This window comes from Protopterus annectens, chromosome 3.part0 (assembly GCF_019279795.1).
Source record: "Protopterus annectens isolate FY-2018-M chromosome 3.part0, PAN1.0, whole genome shotgun sequence".
NCBI lineage: Eukaryota > Metazoa > Chordata > Ceratodontiformes > Protopteridae > Protopterus > Protopterus annectens.
In genome coordinates, this window is record NC_056731.1 from 310,598,831 (window position 1) to 310,619,569 (window position 20,739).

The 20,739-nt window shown below is 40.2% G+C and overlaps 1 protein-coding gene across 1 annotated transcript in view; it reads right to left on the bottom strand.

Moving 5' to 3' along the window:
• Nucleotides 1–20,739, bottom strand: part of NOM1 (nucleolar protein with MIF4G domain 1) — a 507,890-nt gene that overhangs the window by 36,678 nt on the left and 450,473 nt on the right. The window contains exon 8 of the mRNA XM_044065581.1: nt 2,763–2,894. Within this exon, the coding sequence (XP_043921516.1) occupies nt 2,763–2,894 (132 nt within the window). The remainder of the gene's footprint in view (nt 1–2,762; nt 2,895–20,739) is intronic.

The window sequence follows — 20,739 nt, forward strand, 5'->3', positions numbered from 1 at the left end:
TGGGTCTACTATAGATTATCAAAATCTCAAAAAAGCCAACTTTCAATTGGCCAAGACCATATCATCAGCTTTTGGAATTTTGAACATTGTTTAAAATAAAAAACACAAAACAAAAACTTACCTACACGTTGCTAGCAGAGGGGCAAGCCCCCCCTACACCCCTCACACCCCCTGCAATTTAAAGATACCAACTCAGAGATCACACTGCAATGCGGAAGATGGAAATCTTCCCATTCTGCACTATATGGAGATGTCCATTTTGAAAGTTCAAAATTCCAAAAGTCGATCATATGGTCTCGGCCATATGAAAGTCGACTTTTTGGGCTTTTGATCATCTTTGGGGGATCTATATATATATATATATATATATATATATATATATATATATATATATATATATATAAATATGTATATATAAAATAGATATACATATTTGGGTTCCCTTCAGAATCTCGAGGTTCTGAAATCTCAAAATTCATATGGTCGAGACCATATGTTCGAGGTTTCAGAATTTTGAAATTATGAACGGAGTTCTGCATACAGAGCGGAAAGGGAGATTTCCCTTTTCCTCGCTGTAGTGCGATCTCGAAGTTAGTATATTCAGGTAGCGGGGTTGTGGGTGGTGCAGGGGAGACTTGCCCCCCCTGCAGAATCATTTTATCTGTTATTTTTGTTTTGCTGGATTTATTTCAGAATTTCGAGCTTCTGAAACCTCAAGCATACGGTCTTGACTATATGAATTTCAAGATTTTAGAAGTTCGAGATTCTGAAGTGAATATGTATATGTGTGTGTGTGTGTGTGTGTGTGTGTGTGTGTGTGTGTGTGTGTGTGTGTGTGTGTGTGTGTGTATATATATATATATATATATATATATATATATATATCTGGTCCATAGGTAGGTACTAGGCTATCTGCACGAAGGCATTTATAAGCCTAGCCAGAATGTGTTGGCTTTTGCCGCCCCCTTAGATTAGTTCCCTGTGCCTCTGCCCAGCAGAGACACTGAAGTGATACCCGAGGTAAACTTTCTGTTTCCCATCCACTCATCAAGGTTTCTTTTGAAGAGTGTTCGCGAGGAGCTCTGCCTAATGTAGATTGGGATCTTGTTCCAAAGCATGGGAAGTCTCTGGGACAGGAATCTATCCCTCCAACACGCCCTAATTTATTGCTGTGGTGAGGTTTAGATCCCTAGAGCGTGTGGCTCGAGGGGATAAGGTGTTCTTTAGGTGGAGCATGTCCATCAATTCTGGGTTGGACATGGCCTTGTATGTCAGGCAGAGATCATCTCTGAGTAGGCGGTATGCAACCAAGTACTGCTGTAGTTTCTTCAGTCGAGCTGCATCGGGCATCTGTTTGAGGCCAGTGATCCTCTTGGTAAGGTAATTCTGTGGTCTTTCCAGCTGTTGCAGTTGTCTTGTAAGATAAATCCCAAATGGGGCGTTGTACTCTATGATGGGTCTGATGAGTGATAAGTAGAGGGGCACAATGACCTCTTTTGATCCGGATGCAAATCCTTTTGTGATTAGGTGGTCCAAGTAGAAGAATTTTCTAACCACTTTGGCAATGTGATTATCAAAGGTGAGATTACTATCTACTTGGGTCCCCAGATCCCTTACTACGTCTTCCGTATTTAGGGGACTACCAGACTACCACCTATGTGGTAGTTTGTGGGTACTTTGTTTTTTCCAAAGGGGATGACTATTCACTTTTTGGCATTTAGCTTGAGGCCATGATTTTGACACCAGGTATCCATCTCAGTGAAACCCTTTAAGAGGATGTCTGTGTCAGCCTACATATATATATATATATATATATATATATATATATACATATATATATATATATATATATATATATACACATACATATATATATATATATATATATATTATATATATATACATACATATATATATATATATTATATATATATACATACACACACACACACACACACACACACACACACACACATATACACTCACATATATTTATTTTTTTATGAGCAATTGTCATTACCACAATTTTTTTAATTGGGTATGTAAAGTGAATTCTGCCACAATAGGAATGCAATACTGTAGGCTAGCTTTATTTTATTAATATTTAATGTTTGTGGGGTTGGAGCTGGATGTCCTTTGTAGGTAGGGTTCTTACATTTAGTGACTATTGGTATCAAAGAGTGGCATTACTAAATGTACTGTTGTGCTTTATAGTTTGTGCTTTGTTACTAGGTAGTAATGCTATTTACTATTACACAGTTTGGGATTTAAGATGGTAGTGTGATATATTACTGAGTTACTGGCATATGCTGAATGGATGCACTGATGATGTGGGATGTCTGTACAAAACCACGAGGGTTTGAAAACAACGCTGCTTATGTAGCTGGTGTGATTTAATAGTGCAGTACTGTTTGGTGTGATTAACAGTTTATATTGGGGCAGGTTTATTATTATAAATTAATTTGTGTTACTTATTTAGGTGATGTAATTACCAATTTGATGTGATGTTGTAATGTGTAACAAGATCCAATAAGCTGGAATGGTAGCTTAACTGTGTGGATTTTGAATGTTAGGTGGGACGAGTAAATATAAAGGAACCACCCCAGAGTGTGGCTGGGGATGGGATGGGAAAGGAACAGGTTTTATTCCACTGCTGTACACATTCAATGACTTATTAGTAGTGCTTTAACAATATTTCATCAAAGAAAGACATGCTGAAAAATGTTTTGTTATACATAACATCACTGATACAATAAACTGACCTTAAAGACAGAAAGAGAGAGTGATTTTTTCTTAAGCAGGTGGGCTAGAAGATCCCCCAGGTTGCTGAAAGCAGTGTCTGACAAGTTTTCCAGTTCTCGAAATTTATCCCACATACTAAACTGAAAAGTCATCTGGAATCAGAGAAACAATATAGTAGGAGAATTACAACAATTAATTACTGTTAATAAAAAAGCAGTTTAAAATGCTGTTCAACAAAAGGAAACATCCTTACTTAAAAAAACAAAACAAAAACAGTTATGTTACTTTATGAAATGCATATTACAATGCAGTCTTTTGCTGATATAAAGATGTTATTTGTAAGCCCTTTCTACACTGGAAGCACTAGAAACAAATAATAAATTCTGAAAACTAAACTGAGCAGAACCCCTGCTATAAAAGCATGGGGGAACCTTGGCTAAAAGAAGGTAACAAAATCATCACTCTCCTTGGGTAAAAGGAGGAAAGGTCAAGCAATGCTATTCATTTACAAAATGTACTGCTCCATACTACCATTCAAGGTCATTTAAGTGTAGACATCAATAGATCAGTGCAAAACACGCAACTGGTAGACATCACAAAACATTCATAATTAGTTTATATAAAAACACTCCCCAACATATCAAGAGTAGGAAAAATCTGTAGGCAACTTATTTTCTTCATTGTTGAGACATACCAACATACTAAGAAAGTAAAGTTGTAGAAGTTAACTTAACAGTATATGTTTGAACAGATCACTGTAGCATTAGATTTTGGCTGTATGGTACATACTGCCAATAATGCCAGACAACTATCTGGCTAGTCTACATAAATAATGGTGCACCATCCTCACAACCTTATGTCCTTTAGACAAATATGTCAAGTACCGAAAAGTCATGTTAGAAGAAACAAATGTGACAGGGACTTCACCCCAGTTTGGGAAACAGAGGTAAATAAAAGGGAGGGGGGAAGGGGTTATTAATGCAACAGTGATCTATTTGAACATCTACTGCTATGGTAAGTTAACTTACACAACTGTACTCTTTCATCATTGGATTACTGCTGCAGCAGCTTTTAGCTATATGGGATGACATCCAAAGCTCAGGAAGCAAGAAGGGAGCTCTTGGAGCCACAGTCTCCAGTGGAAAGCAGTTCTAGCAAATTCTGTTCTACATCTGGAAAATATAGAAAAACTGTAGAATTAATCACTTTCCAAAAAGTTTCAGAAGCAGCCACAGCTCCGACAGAGAGAGCCTTGACATTTTGAGGGGGAATAAGACAGCCATCTGGAAATAGTTTACTTAGAAACTCTGTTTTTTTCTTCACATCAAAGGAAATAAAAAGTTGACCAGACATTCTAAAATCTTTAGTCTTGTTCAGGTAATACCCAAATTGCCTGTGGATATCCAAGGTATGAAGAATTCTCTCTCCTCTGTTTTGGGGTTCAGGGAAGAACACAGTCAGGCAAATACTTTGTTTCAAGGTAAACTCTAAATCAACTTACGGCACAAAGGTGGGATTGCTTTTAAGATTGACCCTTGTTCTTATGGAAGATCAAAAGGGATTGAGAAGACATGAAGGTCTTTAATTCAGGCACTCATGTAGCCAAAGTAAGAGCAATAAGCAAGTCTTCCAAATGAGAAATTTCAAGCAAGAGCTGGATGCACATTCAAAGGGAGACAGAGTTGCCTTCTCCAACACAAAACTTGGGTACTAAGATGGTGCCACCTCTTTCCTAGGTGATATAATATGTAAATCCTCTTTCAAGCTCGGTCTGACTTTGAATAAAGAGACAAAGGGAGGATCCAGTGGCACACAAGTATAAATGGCTGAGAGACGAACTTTGATAGAAGTGTAAGAAAGGCCTGGCTTAAGTAATTCACACAGATTCTGGAGAACCACCCGAGCCCCCCATATAGGATGGAGTCTGGGTTGGGGTCCTAATGGAGAGATGAAACGTCAGCAAGCAAAGGAGTGTAGTAGTGCTGAAGTTGAATTCCTCCTCAAGTTTTGGTGAGTACCTTCAAGAGGTGGACACTTTTTCACAAAATCTCACCAAGGCAATACTGAAATATAGACTGTATTTATATAGCATATATCACGGAACAGAAGTAAGTCAAAAACAAACAAAAAAAAAAAAAGAGCTGGGTCACAAGTCCCAGGGTAAAAAAAGTGCCCAATCCTGGTAGGCACACTGGTGCCAGGACTGGAAAAAATGACAGTGTAGAATCCTCAAAATCCAGAAACATTCCTACGAGGGGGCCAGGCCAAGGCCAAGCCCAAGGGGAGGATGCCCCCCTACCCCCGCTGTAGGAAGAAGTAGCAATCCACAAAAATCATAAAAACTGACAGGTCAAAGAAAAGCCATAAAGACGACAGAGTGGATTACTGATAAGAAAGAAATTATGTATTGTTACTATTATGCAAAAAGCCCAGAATTACCAGAGAGGATATACAAAGATAAATTAGAGGAAAGAAAAATTCTTTCACAGGAAAAACTGTCAGACACTTCAAATAAAAATTTGAGTTCATTAATACAACAGATTTTTGAAAAACAGTATATAGATCAAGAAACTTTGACTTTTTTGGAAAAAGAAGCATCTGAGGAAGTGCGAAAATGTAAACAACAAAACCAAGACATTTTTGAAAAATATAAAAAAGAAATACGGACATTGGAAAGAAAGAAAGATTTGATATGGTGCAATATTTATGCAAAGGAGAAAGCCATGTTAACTAATACAGAGAAAGCAGTCACAAAGATATTCGAAGAGAAATACAGGCAAAGGAATCCAAATATGGAAATTTTCACAATAAAAAATTAATATCACAAAGATGGAAAGTGGAAAAGAAGATTAGTAAAGTAGAAATTAAGGGAAAAGAAGTTGAAGTTATGGAGTGTATGTGGAGTGAAGGATTTAATGTAGAAAGTCTATCACAGGCTGCATCACATCATGATGGAGTGAGTCCCCAAAGTAAGGAGAAGCAGGAAGATCAGGAGACATCTGGAGAAGAAACATGGTCATGGGAAAGACAGAGAGATTTAATATGCTGTAATATTTAAGCCAAGGAGAAAGCAAAACTAACCAATACAAAAAGAGCAGCACCAAAGATATTTGAAGAGAAATACAGGCAAAGGAATCCGTTTATGGAAAGCTTTACAATACAAAAAATAAGACGACAAAGAGGAAAAGCAGAAAAGGCGATCAGTAGCGGAGAAATTAAAAAAAACAGAAATTTAGGTTATGGAGCACCTGCAAAGTGAAGGATTCAGTGTAGAAAATCTAACGCAGAAAGCACCACAACAGGACAGAGCAATGGATATCCAAATTAAGGGGAAACCAGTGGAACAGGAAGCAATTGTTCAGGTGCCATATCAAGACATTTGGCGTCTTCCAAAGGAAACCAGTATAAACGTTCACGTAAAGCTAGACAGCAAGGGAAGGAGCAGAAGACTACGGAAACTCTGATGCAGTCAATGTTGAGGAGTGATAGGCCAGTGAGTTCCCATATGACGAAGCAATGGATGGCACAGGATGAAATTGAAGGTAAGGTGCCAGAGGAAGATGCTATAGAACTTTCTATAAAATGCCCGTAGGAAGTGGAAAACAAAGGATGTGCCCTCAGTCAGGAAGAAAATGAACTAAGGGAAGAGTTGCTTGATTTAATGGACATAGATATCTTAAAATCAATGAAAGAAATAGACTGCAGAAGGTCAATAAAACCCAAGAAGTCTGATAAAACAAATGATCACAGTAATTAGGACTGTCCATAGAGATCCATGCGCTATAATAGAAGTAAACACGATATGCTACTGTGCAGCTAAATTAATAACTGATAAAGTTCTACCACAAGAGCACAGGGTAGTGAGGCAAAGGAAGGGGAGAAATCGAATGCCATCATGGAAGTATCGAACAGAGAAAAATATAAAGCAATGAAGACAAGTAGTGTCACCGTTAAAAAACTACAGAAGAGGGAATAGATCAACAAAAATACTAAGACAGACAGATGTGATAAAAGTAGTGTGCAGTATTAGAAAGACCAGGATCTATCATGCATTATCGCAAACAATAAATTAAAAATTTCAGCACAGGTGGAAAAACTTAGAAGATACACAGATAAATATAAATGGAAAGTACAAAATAGGCAATTTAGTGATGACCCAAAAAAGTTTTGTAGAGAATTGGGAAACAAGGTAAAAGGAATTGAAAGACCGTGAAAAAAAGAAGAAATAGAAGTATCTATGAAGATCTTGTGGAATACAACAAAGATGCTAAATGGATAAAAGAAGTAAAAGAAAGAATAAGAAGTTTAAAGGTACAGAATATGAAATGGGATGAAGTAACAGCCAGAGAGACTGAAAAAAGTTAAGAAAAGCCTCTAACTGGAAAACCCTAAAACCAGATGCAGTGCCTAACTTTTGGTTAAAAGTATTAACATCTCTGCATGAAGACCTAGCCATGAGTAAGAACTATTTATATGCACACCCCGAACAGACACCAATCTGGCTAACAACAGGTAAAACAATACTCCTACTTAGGAGTGAACCTGCAAGCTACCCCAAAAGTTATAGACCAATAACTTGCCTTCTGACAACGTATAAACTATGATGGTCATTTAGAAGAAAACTCAATTATGGCAGTAGAACAAAAGGGCAGTAAAAGAAAGTAATATGGAACAAAGGATCATTTGTTGTTAAAGTCATAATGGAGAATAGTAAAAAGGGGAAGAATCCAAGTATGGCATGGATTGACTACAAAAAAAGCATTTGATAGTAACCCACATTCATGGATAAAAAGAGTGTTTAAAAATGTGTAAGATACATCTTACACTGATCGACTATGTTACAGTGACCATAAAACAATGGCAGACCACTTTGCAATTAAACCATGATAAAGGACAAATTATTATCCCAGGGATGAAAATTCAAAGGGGGATATTCCAGTGTGACTTTGTCATCGTTGCTGTTCTTCCTTGCCCTTAACCCATTAAGTTGTTTACTTAACAGCTTAGGCCATGGCTACAATTTGGCTTCTAGAAAACAACAAAGTCTAAAGACTTATCTTCTATTTGTTGATGATTTAAAACTGTATAGCTCATCAGATGAGATACTGAAAGCACAGTTGCAGGTTGTCAAAACTTTTTCAAATGATATTAGAATGTCATTTGGCCTTGACTAATGTGCAAAAGCAACCTTTAAACCAGGAAAACTACAGCACCAGGAAAAGATCAGTTTGGAACAAGAATGTGATATAAAAGAACTTGAGCAAGAGGGAGTGTATAAATACTTGGGAATTGAAGGATCAGTAATAAAACATGAACAAATGCGAGTAAAACTTATTAAGGAATATTTCAGAAGACAAATTAATCCTGAAAACAGCATTGACATCTAGGAACAAAATCCAAGCAATAAACCAACTTGCTCTTCCTGTCCTAACTTACAGTTTTGGAGTGACTGATAGGCCCCAAAACGTGTTTGATAGATTAGATATTAAAACAAGAAGGATGCTTCATGCTCAGCAAACGATCTATAAAAATCAGTGCATACCAAGATTATATATTCCCCGTTCAGAAGGGGGGATGGGCCTCCTTGAAATTGATTACATGTACAGATCTGCAATCGTGGGACTCCACACATCTGCTGACCTCACAAGACCCAAACGAAGTGAAAGTTTTGAAACATGAGGAGAATAAATCTAAGATGACTTCCCTGCTTAATCTAGCAGAAGCATATCGGCGTCAAGCAGGAATGGAAATAAAACCAGAAGTAGATAAAAGTCAGGCAGCAAAAAAAAACAAAAGAAAGAATATAAGGTGAAGGATCAGATGAAAAGGCAAGAAATGTGGAAAATGCATAAATATAGTTGCAAGTATAGAAAACTTCTGTAAGAATCTCATGTTGATCAGGAACAAACGCAGGAATGGTTAAGGAGAGGTGAATTCAAACCAAGAGATGAAAGGCTAGTATTGGCGGCTCAAGATAGTGGGCTATGTGCATGCTGATTTACAAAGTTCATTGAACATGTGGGAGAAACAGACAAATGTAGGTTTTGTAAAACCTAACTGGAAACAGTCGCACACCTCCTTGCTGGTTGTGACATACTAATGGTAGAAGGACTGTACATTGAAAGGCGCAATAATGTGGCGAGACAGTTGCACTGGGGAATTTGCAAACATTATGGTTTTGAAGTGGCTGAAAAACACTGGAAACATGAGCCACAAGGCATCACAGAAAATGATGAAGTCTACATCACATGGGATCACCCATTACCAACAATTCAAAAGATAAGATGCTAGAAAAATGGATATAGTGGCCCAGGAAAAGAAGACAAGAGTAGCATTGATAATTGAAATTGCCACACCCAGTGACTACAGTCCCCTGCGCATAGAGAAGCAAAGTTATAAAATATCAGAATCTTTAAGCAGAAATGAAAGCAATGTGGAAGAAAGATACCCAAATAGTTCCAATAGTAGTAGGTGCAACGGGTCTTATAAAATAAGATACGCTGCCAACACATGTAACTCCATACAAACTGCAAAAGGTGTCATTACTGAGAACACTGTGGGTGCTGCGAAGAGCACTTTTGGCTGATATCAGAGTATGAAACAATACTAATTTCATGAACTTTAATCTGGCTAGATATGACTTCCTATTAGCAGTTTTTTTAGTCTCCTTTAATACCTGTTCAACATCCTCTGAAAAGGGGTGCCTAAATGGGATCAAAAAACTATCAGCCATTCAGTCAAATGGAGGTTGGAAATGATAAGGTAGATGAGTGATCCTTTTTTCCATGTGAGTAATTCCACTCTGTGAGGAAGTTTTTGGTAACTGCCTCTGACCAGGTGCATAAGAAAAGAGAACCACTGCTCTCTGATCTGAAAGGGAGTTACAAGAGGTATGTCTGGGGAGTCTTTTAGGAAATGGGAGGAGGCATAAAGGAATGCTTCCATCTATGGGGAAAGAGGAGACATCAGGTTTTCCCAGCCATTTTGCAAGGTGTCCTGGGATGAACTGCTGTAAATACTTGGCAAGTTCCCCATGAGTGGGTAATCTCCTGAAAGACCTCTGGTTTCAACACCCACTAGTGAGGGTACTTGGCCTGGATCTGCTCAGCAAATCTGTCATTGTGTTCTGCTCTGACAGACTAAGTTACCTGTACAAAAATACTGTGCTGAGTTGCCAGCTCCCAGGCCACCAAGGCTTGTCTGTACAGGGACAGGACCTTATTCTCCCTTGTTTATGTGCCACGTAACTGTAATGTTATCTGTTATAACAGTGGTCCAGATGTCCACAGATGATTCAATGCTTTGTTCCTTGAAATGTGTGTACTGTGCCTGAAAAAAGGCTCCCACAGCCCCGGGACTTTGATATCTTGAGATATCTTTCCCCCATGCAAAGTCTGAGGCATCTGTTTTGACAGAGAAGGAATGGAGAGAGAAAATGGGAGAAGGATTTTGTAGGACTTGACTGGCCCACAAAAACAGTTGTTTTTGATAAATTCTATGAATGGAACAGGAAACGATAGAGGAATGTTATTTACACTCTTGGTGGCAGTTTGGTTGTGCTCTCCAAGCTAGTTTTATCTGGTTTGTACAGATTTGTTTTACTGACTGGATTGCTATCCTGGTCTTTGATAACTAACCATATATCATATCACTGGGCCTTTTTTTTTTGCTTGCCATGATTGAGAACACTTCTTGGTTATAAATTCTTAAACAGAAATGGTCTCTACAGCAGAAAAGTGAGCAACATTTGCAATTGATTTTTTTTCTAAAGCATGGTGTTAAGTGGATTATTTTTTTTTGCTTTAACCAACAGCTTGCAGACCTGATATACTGTAGACTACAAGCTTTAGTGTCTGATTTATCTGGCTTCTTTGAGCAACTGAAACTCTTCCACCACTTGCCTGTTGTGTTTTTTAAAAGCTGCTGTCTCTGGCCTTGGCCCCTTACACTAATCTGGTCCGACTACTAAATGCTCTCTCTCTCATCATTCAGCTATGCGAGCTATTTAAGTTATTTTCTTACCCACTGTTTTCCACAGATCCATAATACAAAATGTACATCCAGCAAATCCATATTGCTGTTGAGTTAACCTCCCTTACTACAAATTGCCTCGTTTTCAGAGTTTGGACCTGCTTGACATACTTACCACACTCAGGGGATCCTGTATTAATCCTGCACCATCCTTGGCAAATGAGAAATTTATTTTACTGCTTTGCACTTTAATTATATTAACAGTGCTACTGCCTTCTTTTTTGCTTTATTTGCCGTTTTTGAACTTGAAATAATTTTAAGGTGCCCTCATGTTGTACTGTCTGCGGACTGCTAACAACTGCACTTTTAAGCAGTATTACCAAGAAATTTGCTGCACTGCTGCTGGTACTTAACTGTTGCATTCCTACACTTTTGGCCCTGCTAAAGGGATTCTACATTAAGAGGGATTAGTTCTGCATTACAATGGCAGAGGGAGGTAACAAAATGTCTCCAAGCCAGGAATCATGTTGATCAGCCTTAAGTGTGATTTGGTGATGCCCCAAAAGGCCATTTTGTTTATTTTAGAAGTTTTCTGTGCTGCTATAAAGTTGGCATGTCTATACCACTCTGAGCTCATTTTCCCACAGCTCGCAACTGCATGGGACCACGCCACACTCTAAGGGGTCCTGAATTAATCCTGTGCCATCCTTGACAGACAAAAAAATTATTTTACTGTTTTTATTTGCTGATTTTTGTACTTTAAATAATTTTAATGTGACCTAATATTGTACTGTTTGCTGTTATGATCTGCACACATGAGAAGCCTTTCAGCACTGGTACTGTGTAATTTGTTACTCTACTCTGTACTTGCTGTTGGGTACAGAAGTGCTGCATTCCTGCATTTCTGGCCCTGCAAAGAGGATTCTACATTAAGAGGGATTAGGTCTGCATTCCAGAGGCAGTGGGAAGTGAACCGATCTGCCTCCAAGCTAGTAATTACTTTGGTCAGTCTTTGGTGGTTGATCAGAGGGCCATTTTGTTTATTTTAGGAGTTTTCTATGCTGCTATAAAGTGTGCTGAGGCACATCATACTGACCTGTACAAGTAGCAAGTACTTTAAATTAAAATTTCCTTATAACACACTACCGCAGAAATCTCTCTAGTACCTAGTTGCACAAACAGTAACTGGCTTTTGCATTGAAGAGCACAGCCTCTGCAAGTACAAATAACTAGACATTAACCCCTTTTGTACTGGCACTTTCCTACTATCTCTGCAGCCAGCTTGTTGGATATGTGTATCCTGAGGCAGTGTAGCTATTGCCTCATGCTTACTGACAACAACTTTATTCTACAGCAAACTGATATGGTACAAGTCAGATATAAACAAAACCAAAGGTACTATACAGAAATGCAGGATAAACTAATACCAGTCCAGGATAAAATGAAGAAAACATTTAATAGCCTTGATCGGAATACGCACAGCAACTGTTTAAAATTCACAGAACACACAAACATAAAACTATTAAATGGATCACCGCATTTTTCATCCATCATTAGGACTTCATCAGATACCTAAAACAAGTGATTCTCCCCTTTTATACTGTGTTTGGTAAATCAATTCCCTGCATTTCTCTACAGTACCTTTTGGACTTTATCCTGCATTTCTCTTTTCTCTTAAGTGTCTTTGGTTTTCTTTAGTGGTGGCAAGCTGTGGCTTGGAGGTCTGGCATTGTTAATTTTTTGCTGTGGTATTTATAAGACAGATATAGTCACATGAGGTCAATGGCAGTAAGGCTTTCACTTACCAACACAACCACCACCAAAAAGGTCTTCAGTGACAGGTACATACATATACACACTACATATAGTATGGGCCAGACACAGAGATCCACATAAGCTGTGGTTCTTGAATGTTATCTCCCAAAACCTCAAAGTCCTCCCAGACATCATACACAAAACCTCAGCAACCTCTAAAGCACTCTGCTATGACAATACACAACAATGCACATACAGCGTCATCACAAGGTGTCTCAACCTCTAAGCCCATAAGGCAAACCTCCACACAACATAATATTTTAGTTATAGGAAACTAGTATGAGACACATGGAAGACCCACTCACCAGACTAAGCAAGAATAGGGTGACAGTAACAGTCAGCTGCCTGTCAAAGACCAGGATCAACCAAATCAAGCATGCACTCAAGTCATTTGCATTACAAGTACCAGTATGACTCAGTCATAGCCCATATGGGTGTAAATGACCTGAGACATGTCTCCCTGGACTATATGGAGAGAAGACATATTAAAGCTCTTGGGATTTGCATCCCAGATCTGTACGAGCCTAGCACTTAGCAGCACTGTACCTTCTCCAAGGATGATGCCACAGTACCTAGAGGAAGTAACTGACTTTAATAATTTGTTTCCTTGGGAAGATATTGTACACCACCCATGCTGGTTTGGTAGGAATGGTTTGCAATTGTCATCCGTAGGTTTTCAAATATTGACTAAAACCTTGTCCATCCCCATAGTGCCTTTTTTAGGCACTGCCATCCTGATAAACCTACTAACATAGCTAAAGCAACTCAGAATAACCTAAAGATGTTGCTGTTCACTGCCAGGAGTCTAAACAATAAACTCCACTCCCAGCAAGCCTTTCTCATCCTGGAGAATATGGACATCTATGTAGTTACACAGACCTGATTTAATGCTGCAGTGAGCACTTCAGCAGTGCAAGGCTATAACGTTTACATATTTAGACCAGCTACTGCACAGGTAGATTCTAAAGCTGGATGAGTCTCAACTTACATCAAGCACAAACACACCAAGGCCAGTCAAACAGTACGCCACACATGACTTTTTCCATATCTAACTTACCATAAGTCAAGTCCCATACTATATCCTTGCAAACTATGCCTCTCGCTCCATGACCCAAGAAGCCCATACTTCAGTGTAGTACAGACACTCTCCATTCAACACACCATAATACTCATGGGCAACTTTAACTACTGAAACATTAACAGGAAATCATACACAACCTCAAACATTCAGGTCCAGACATTCCTGGACTTTGCTAAAACAAGCACCCTTGAATAGCTACATACCCACCAGGGGTGCAAACATCCTTGATCTGATCCTCACAAACATGAGGGGAACAAAGCATTCCTCATAGTGTAAAGTTCAAATTGGTCAGGTCAGACAATAAAGCTGTCTCTTTCTAAATAAATATTATACCTGGGATCCCATCTATCCTCAGAACATTAAAAAATATTCCAAGGATAACTACTTCCTACTAAGGGATGGTCTAGCAAAATTCCAAGACCCCCCCCCCCGCAAAATCCTAAGAACACAGATGCTTTTGTGGAATTGTTCACAGAAACCACATACAATCATTTAAATATCTACATAGAGAGAACTGTACCTGCCTAAAATAAACACAGGACAATCTCTAAAAACAAACCACCATGGTGGAATCCCTGAACAAATAGGTATGTACAACAAAAGAATGAAAAAATCATGTCCAACAATGAAAATCAATCATATCTGAGGGTATGTTCCCTCTGCTTAAGCAGATTAAGCTTGACAGCCCCCTAATACTGACAACCTTTACCCATGGTTTATCACTGTACAGACATCATAACCCCTAGTGAAACATCTATAACCTGTGTACTACACTTAATATTATGCCTAATACCTGGAAGAATGCCACTGTAAAACCTCTCCCTAAGAAACCCAGTCCCTACAATCCAATAAACTTTCTGCCCATTTCTATTCTCCCTACCCAAGGAAAGATTCGGGAAAATTACTTTATTTGCCACTCACTCAGTGCATTAACCAACACCACCACCATCTGGTTGCAGTACATCTACAGCTATCTGGACACTCCATGACATTCTTCTTGGAATGGACAAACTTCTAATTACTGGAAAAATGTTACTGACCTCATCACAGCTTTTGACTGTGTTGATCATTCTATTCTCCTGGACCATCTCACTGAAAAAGGCATTAATAATGACACACTGCCCTGGTTCAAAAACTACCTCTCTAACCACCACTTCTCAGTTAATTTCAGTTCATCAACCTCTGCCATCAGTCCTTGTGCAAAAAGGTGTCCCTCAAGTATCTGTTCTCTTTTCCACCTACATTAACACACTTTCATTTGACTAGCCTCATCTTCTCTTGCTGTATACTGGTATGGCTCAATTCCGCTGCAACCACTCTGTTACCTTGAACTCAAACTTCAGGCTGATTTTCATGCCCTTATTCAATGGGTCAATGATAAACGATTACTACTAAACTCCTCTAAAATAAAAGCAATGCTTTTTGGCACCATGCAAAGGTTCAGTTCCATCTCCAGGCCTCCAAAAATCCATGATCATCTTAACATTATTGAAAATGCCACGTTATTCAAATTCTAAGGCGTTTGGTTCATAGCATCATAGGTAAATACCAGGCTATCAGTCTGCTATTACAAGTCTAGTCAAAAACAGAAGGTCAGAATCAAACCATGCAGCTTGCATTTGTGAGGTAAAGACCTTAACGATTATGCCAATCCCTTCTCGCCTTTTTTATCCTTAATGCAATCAAAGTCCCTGCAGAAATTGGGTAATCAAAGGAAAGCACTCCAAGCCCTCTAACCCAAGCTTGGGTAGCTGTCACGTGGAAGCCACTGTTCTCACAAAAGACTAACACTGCAGACCTGGTCGCAGTAAGTTAATGAAGTCCTTGTAGTGCGATGAATCAGTAGGAACCCAGATGGAAAAGATCTTTATAGTCTTCTCCTTCTTCTCTGTAGTCTTTCTATGTTTGGATAGACCAGCACTAAAGCACTATATTTGGGAGGAGGAATTTAGATAGCAATAGGGCCAGCTATAAGGCCCTGCAAGACGGCAGTGGCAAAGCCAGCTCTGAATTTAGAGGAAATTGGCAAATGATAATGCTTGGTGAAAGTATGCACAGAACTCCAAGTAGCAGCTTCTAGGATGTCCCTGGTAGGGACGCCTCTGAGAAAGGTTGCAGAGGTAGATGCAGCCCTGGTGGAGTGAGGTCTGATCCCCTGGGGGATAGGTTTTCCATGGTGCTTATAGCAGAAATGAATGCAATTGCTTATCCATTTACAAAATGGTTTGCTTTGAAACAGCCTTCCCCTCTGCCCTGCAGCAAATGCCACCAGCAGTTGTTCAGATTTCCTTTGCAGTTTAGTCCTGTCCAAGTAGAATCTAAGTTGTCTGCGCACATCTAAGGAATGCAGTATCCACTCCCCTTTATTCTGTGGAATGGGAAAGAAGGTTGGCAAATGAATGGACTGATTAAGAGCAACACTTGATACCACCTTGGGCATGAAGGATGGACTGGTTCTGAGGGATACCCTGTCCGCATGAAAGACGATGAAAGGCTCCACTGCCATAAGGGCCTGTAATTCAGATACCCTTCTAGCTGAAGTGATTGCTAAAAGGAAAGCTGTTTTCTAAGAAAGAAATTTTAAGTCTGCAGTAGCAGCTGGTTCGAAAGGAGGTAGAGTGAGTTTCTCCAAGACAAATTTAAGGTCCCAGGCTGCGGATGGAGCTCTCCTGGGTGGTCTCAAATTTTTGGCCTCTCTAAGGAACTGCTTGAGCAGCAGATGAGAGAAGAGGGGAGGGTCTGTGTTATAATGAGCTGAAATGGCTGAGGCATGGATTTTAATGGAGGAAAAAAACAGGCCCTTGTGAAGCATCTCAGTTAAGTATTGTAAACTCTGAGGTAAATTGGGTGCTGCTGTGCTCATCCCTTGAGATTGGTTCCAGGTACAGAATCTTTTCCATTTTTCAGCACAGGATTTTCTAGTACTAGGCCTCCTTGCCTATAAAATGATATCCATCACAGGTTTGCTGAGGGATGGTAAAGGAGAGATTAAGTAATTAGCTAGGCTGCAAGCTTCAGTGTTAAAAACTGAGGGTGCAGAATCTGGTTATCCTGCTGAGACAGCAGGAAAGGAGTCTGAGGCAGGTGCCATGGAGATAACTGTAACACACTGCACAGGAGGGGGTACCAGTTTTGGCGCGGCCAGTCTGGAGCAACTAAAATCATCCTTGGTTTGTCCGGTTTGATTTTTAGTTGTACTTTGGAGAGGAGAGGCAGAGGGGGAAAGGCATAGACTGATGGGTTTTTCCAGCTGAAGGACAGAGCATCCACTTTCCAGACTTGTTTGTGGAGAGTCCTTGTGCAAAATTTGTCCAATTGGTAGTTCTGGGGAGAGGCAAACAGGTCTATATCTGGGCTCCCCCATTTGCTTGTCAACATGTTGAAAATCCTTGGTTCCAGTTTCCACTCGTGTGGGTCCATGAGGTTTCTGCTTAGTCCGTCTGCCAGTGTATTTAATTTTCCTGGCAGGAATTGAGCTTGTAGGTGCACTTGGTAGCTCAAGGCTGTGTTCCACAATGCCATGGCTAGTCCACAGAGGGGGTAAGAATGTGTACCCCCTGCTTGTTTATGTACCACATAACAGCGGTGTTGTCCGTCTTTACCATAAGTTGTCCTGGAAGAATGTGGTCCTTGAAGGCTGTCAGAGCATTCTGTACAGCTAACATTTCTTTTTGATTGATATGCAGGTGCATTTGACTTGGGTTCCATTTGCCCTGAATGCACTTCCCTGCCAGGTGAGCCCCCCATGCATAGTCTGATGCATCTGTTGTTAGGGTTTGGGCAGCAGGGGGTGGTGTGAAAGGTAGTCCCTTGTTTTGGTGGCAGGCCTCCGCCTACCAAAGGAACTCTAGGCGTAGGCAAGGTATGATAGGAATCATTGTTTCCAGGTCTTGAGAATGTTGACACCATAGGCTTTTTAGATACCACTGTAGTTTCTTCATATGCAGTCTTGCATATGCAATTAGAAGAATGGAGGAGGCCATGAACCCCAAAGGCTTGCAGTATTTGTCTTGCAGATAGCATGGTTTTTGTGGCCACTTGTTTGAAGTAGGTTGTCAAATGAATTTGTTTCTTTGGCATGAGGTAAGCCATCTGGGAAGTTGTATTCAAGCTTGCTCCCAGGAATATAATTTGTTGACAGGGTACCAGGTGTGATTTCTTTTCATTTATGGTGTACCCCAGACAAGTTAGAACCCTTTGTACAAAAGCCAGATGATTCAAAAGTATGTCCTGTCTTTCTGCCTGAATTAGACAATCGTCCAGGTATGGGTATATTTGAATATTTCTTTGCCTGCAAAATGCAATAACTGGAGCTAGGCACTTTGTGAATACCCTGGGCATAGTAGATAAGCCAAAGGGTAGTGCAGAGATCTGATAGTGCATGTAGCCTGCTTTGAAGCGTAGGTATCTTCTGCAAGAATCCCTGATTGGGATGTGCAGGTATGCTTCTTTTAAATCTAGTGTTGCCAACCAGGCATCTTTGCCTAGCATAGGAAGTAACTGGTGAAGAGTCAGTATCTTGAATTTTGGAATCTCCAAAAAGGTGTTTAGAGTAGACAGGTCCAGGATAGGATGCCATGAATTGTCTTTTCTGGGTACCAGGAAAAGTCTCGAGTATAAACCTTGTCCCTTTTCCTCTTCTGGTACCAGCTGTATAGCCCCCATGCTTAAGAGAGAAAGTACTTGTTTTTGGGCCTCTGCCCACTGATTTGGGGGTAGGTCCAGCCACCCGCTTGGTGTTGGCAACATGTGGAAGTGAAATTTGTATCCCTGGGACACTATATTTAAAACCCATTTGTCCTGGGTAATGAGTTCCCAATTCTTTGCATGAAGAGCAATCTTTCCCCCGAAAGGGGCAGTCAGTTGATAAGTGCTTGGAAATTTTAAAAGGAAGTCAGTGAGATAGTTTACCATAGGGGGAGTCTTATTATTCCCAGATTTGGAAGTGGAGGCCCCTCACTGCTTAGTTCTGTGTGTCCCCTGGGACTGAAACCTGGGGGTTTTGCTGTGTCTAGGTTTGGCTTGAGAAGACCTGGAAGGCCCAATTCTTAGAGGGCCAGCGCCTACTAAATCTAGGAGGCTGAACTTGTAAAAATTATTTAACAGTTTGCATAGATTTAGCTTTATCTTCCATCTTTTTAAGAACTTCCTCAGCCTTGTTGCCAAACAGGCGGCCCTGATTTAAAGGAGCATCCAACAATTTAGCTTTAACATGATCAGGCAAAGATTGCTCCTTAAGCCAAGCATGCCTTCTGAGCACAGACCCAGTAACAGCAGCTCTGCAAGAGGCCTCTAAAGAATCAAAACCACATTGCAAAGTATTTTTCCAACTTGCTCAGCAGAATGCATTAAATCCTGTAATTCTTTATTTTCCACACAGTCAGGAATCAACATCATTTTCTGTTTAAGCAGTCCAACAACATGTTGCTGATACCTTAACATATGAAACTGGCAGTTTAAATCCCTAATGGCCAAGGGTTGCAGAAGTGTAAACCTTCTTACCCCATTTATCTAGCACCCTGGAGTCTCTATCAGAAGGGGTAGGATTTTTAGCAGTAGAAGCCTTAATGCCCTTGGGCCCCTGTGATATAGTCTCTGGATCTGCAATAGGATTTTTATAAAGGAATTTGTGGGACTCAGGGACCCTGCAGTATCTGTCAGGTTTTCTGGGAGCAGGAGGCAGGGAATCAGGGGCCAAACTAGATTCCGAAAAAGCATCATCAACAATGTCTAGTACAGGAGGAATAGCTAAAGGCCTATGCTGAGGTAGGAAAAGGAAATCCCTAAGCCTCTTCTTTGAATCAGAAAAATCCTGGTTTTCCCAGTGGAAATGCTCCCTTAGAGTATGTAAGGTTTTCCCAAAAGAAAAATCCTCAGGAGGGGAAGCAGAGGGAATGGAGCCCTCTGCATCAGAATCTTCATAAGTAGATAAGGGCAAATCAGATCATCAGAAGAATCAGAAAAAACAGAATCCTGATCAGAAGATTAATATTCAACTTCAGTCCTAGGCCTCTTAGAGGGGGGGGGGGTTGGCTACCCCTGATTAGAAGTATTAGATCTTTAGCCATTCTTATCATTTGTTTTTTAGGCATAGAGGCCTGAGCATGTGGCCTGGACGTAGTTTTTTTAGGCATGGATCGAGATTTAGTCCTAAGTAAAGAAGGAGGCGTCGGTTTAATATGCAAGTCTTTAGGCCTGAATACACCCTCAGAAGCCAGTGCCTGCACAGCGGATCCGGACCCATCCAAGGTAGAGACATCCGCTGGTTCCATAGTTGAAGCATCTTGCGGCATACCGGACTCCGAATGGGTCTCAGTAAAGGCCTGCAAATCAGAAGTAGCAGGTATCAGGGGCTGCGAAAGCGCCTCACTGAGTACTGGCGAACTGGCGACTGGCTTAGGAGAAGCGTCGTCAGCAGTTTTGGGCCTCGGCGGCCTGTCTGTGTCTTTATCTTTGCGTGTTTTCAGAATCCAGGGAGTCGGATGGCTAACCGATGACATTTCTGGATAATTAAACTGAGAACCGAAATATTTAGAGGCGAAAATATACAGACAACGGATAGTGTGCTGATTAAATAAAGCACAAAACTGACAGCAAGGTACGTCTTGGTCAGGGCCTAGGCAAGGAATACAGTACGAATGAAAATCTTTATGAGGTATTTGCTTTCCACAAGTAATGCAATTATTAACTTTTACTGACATCGGTAAGGAGCAAGAAAAAGTTTCCCCAACGGGGTACTTAGCTTTAGTTGAAGACTTCAATTCTAAATATCGAAAACGAAAGTCGGCCGCCCAGCACTTGCAAACTGCTTCGGGCACTGCACAGCAAGAAAGACTGTTGTAATGGCGTCGGCTGCATGTTTTATACCCCTGACGACCTGACGTCATGGAAGAAGGGACAGCAACCGATGCAGGACCCAAGACTTTGTTAATTAGGCCGACTGAGGGCTACTTGCAAGCAGATAACCCAAACGTAATGACTGCAACAGTGAAACACGAAGAACATCATGCTTTCTCAGTCCTTGGTCCAAAACTGTGGGAATTACTCCTTTCTTTTCTTAAAGATCATTCCTCATACCCCATTTTCCATTCACAAACAAAAGCACATTTCATGACTCTAGGAAAATGCAA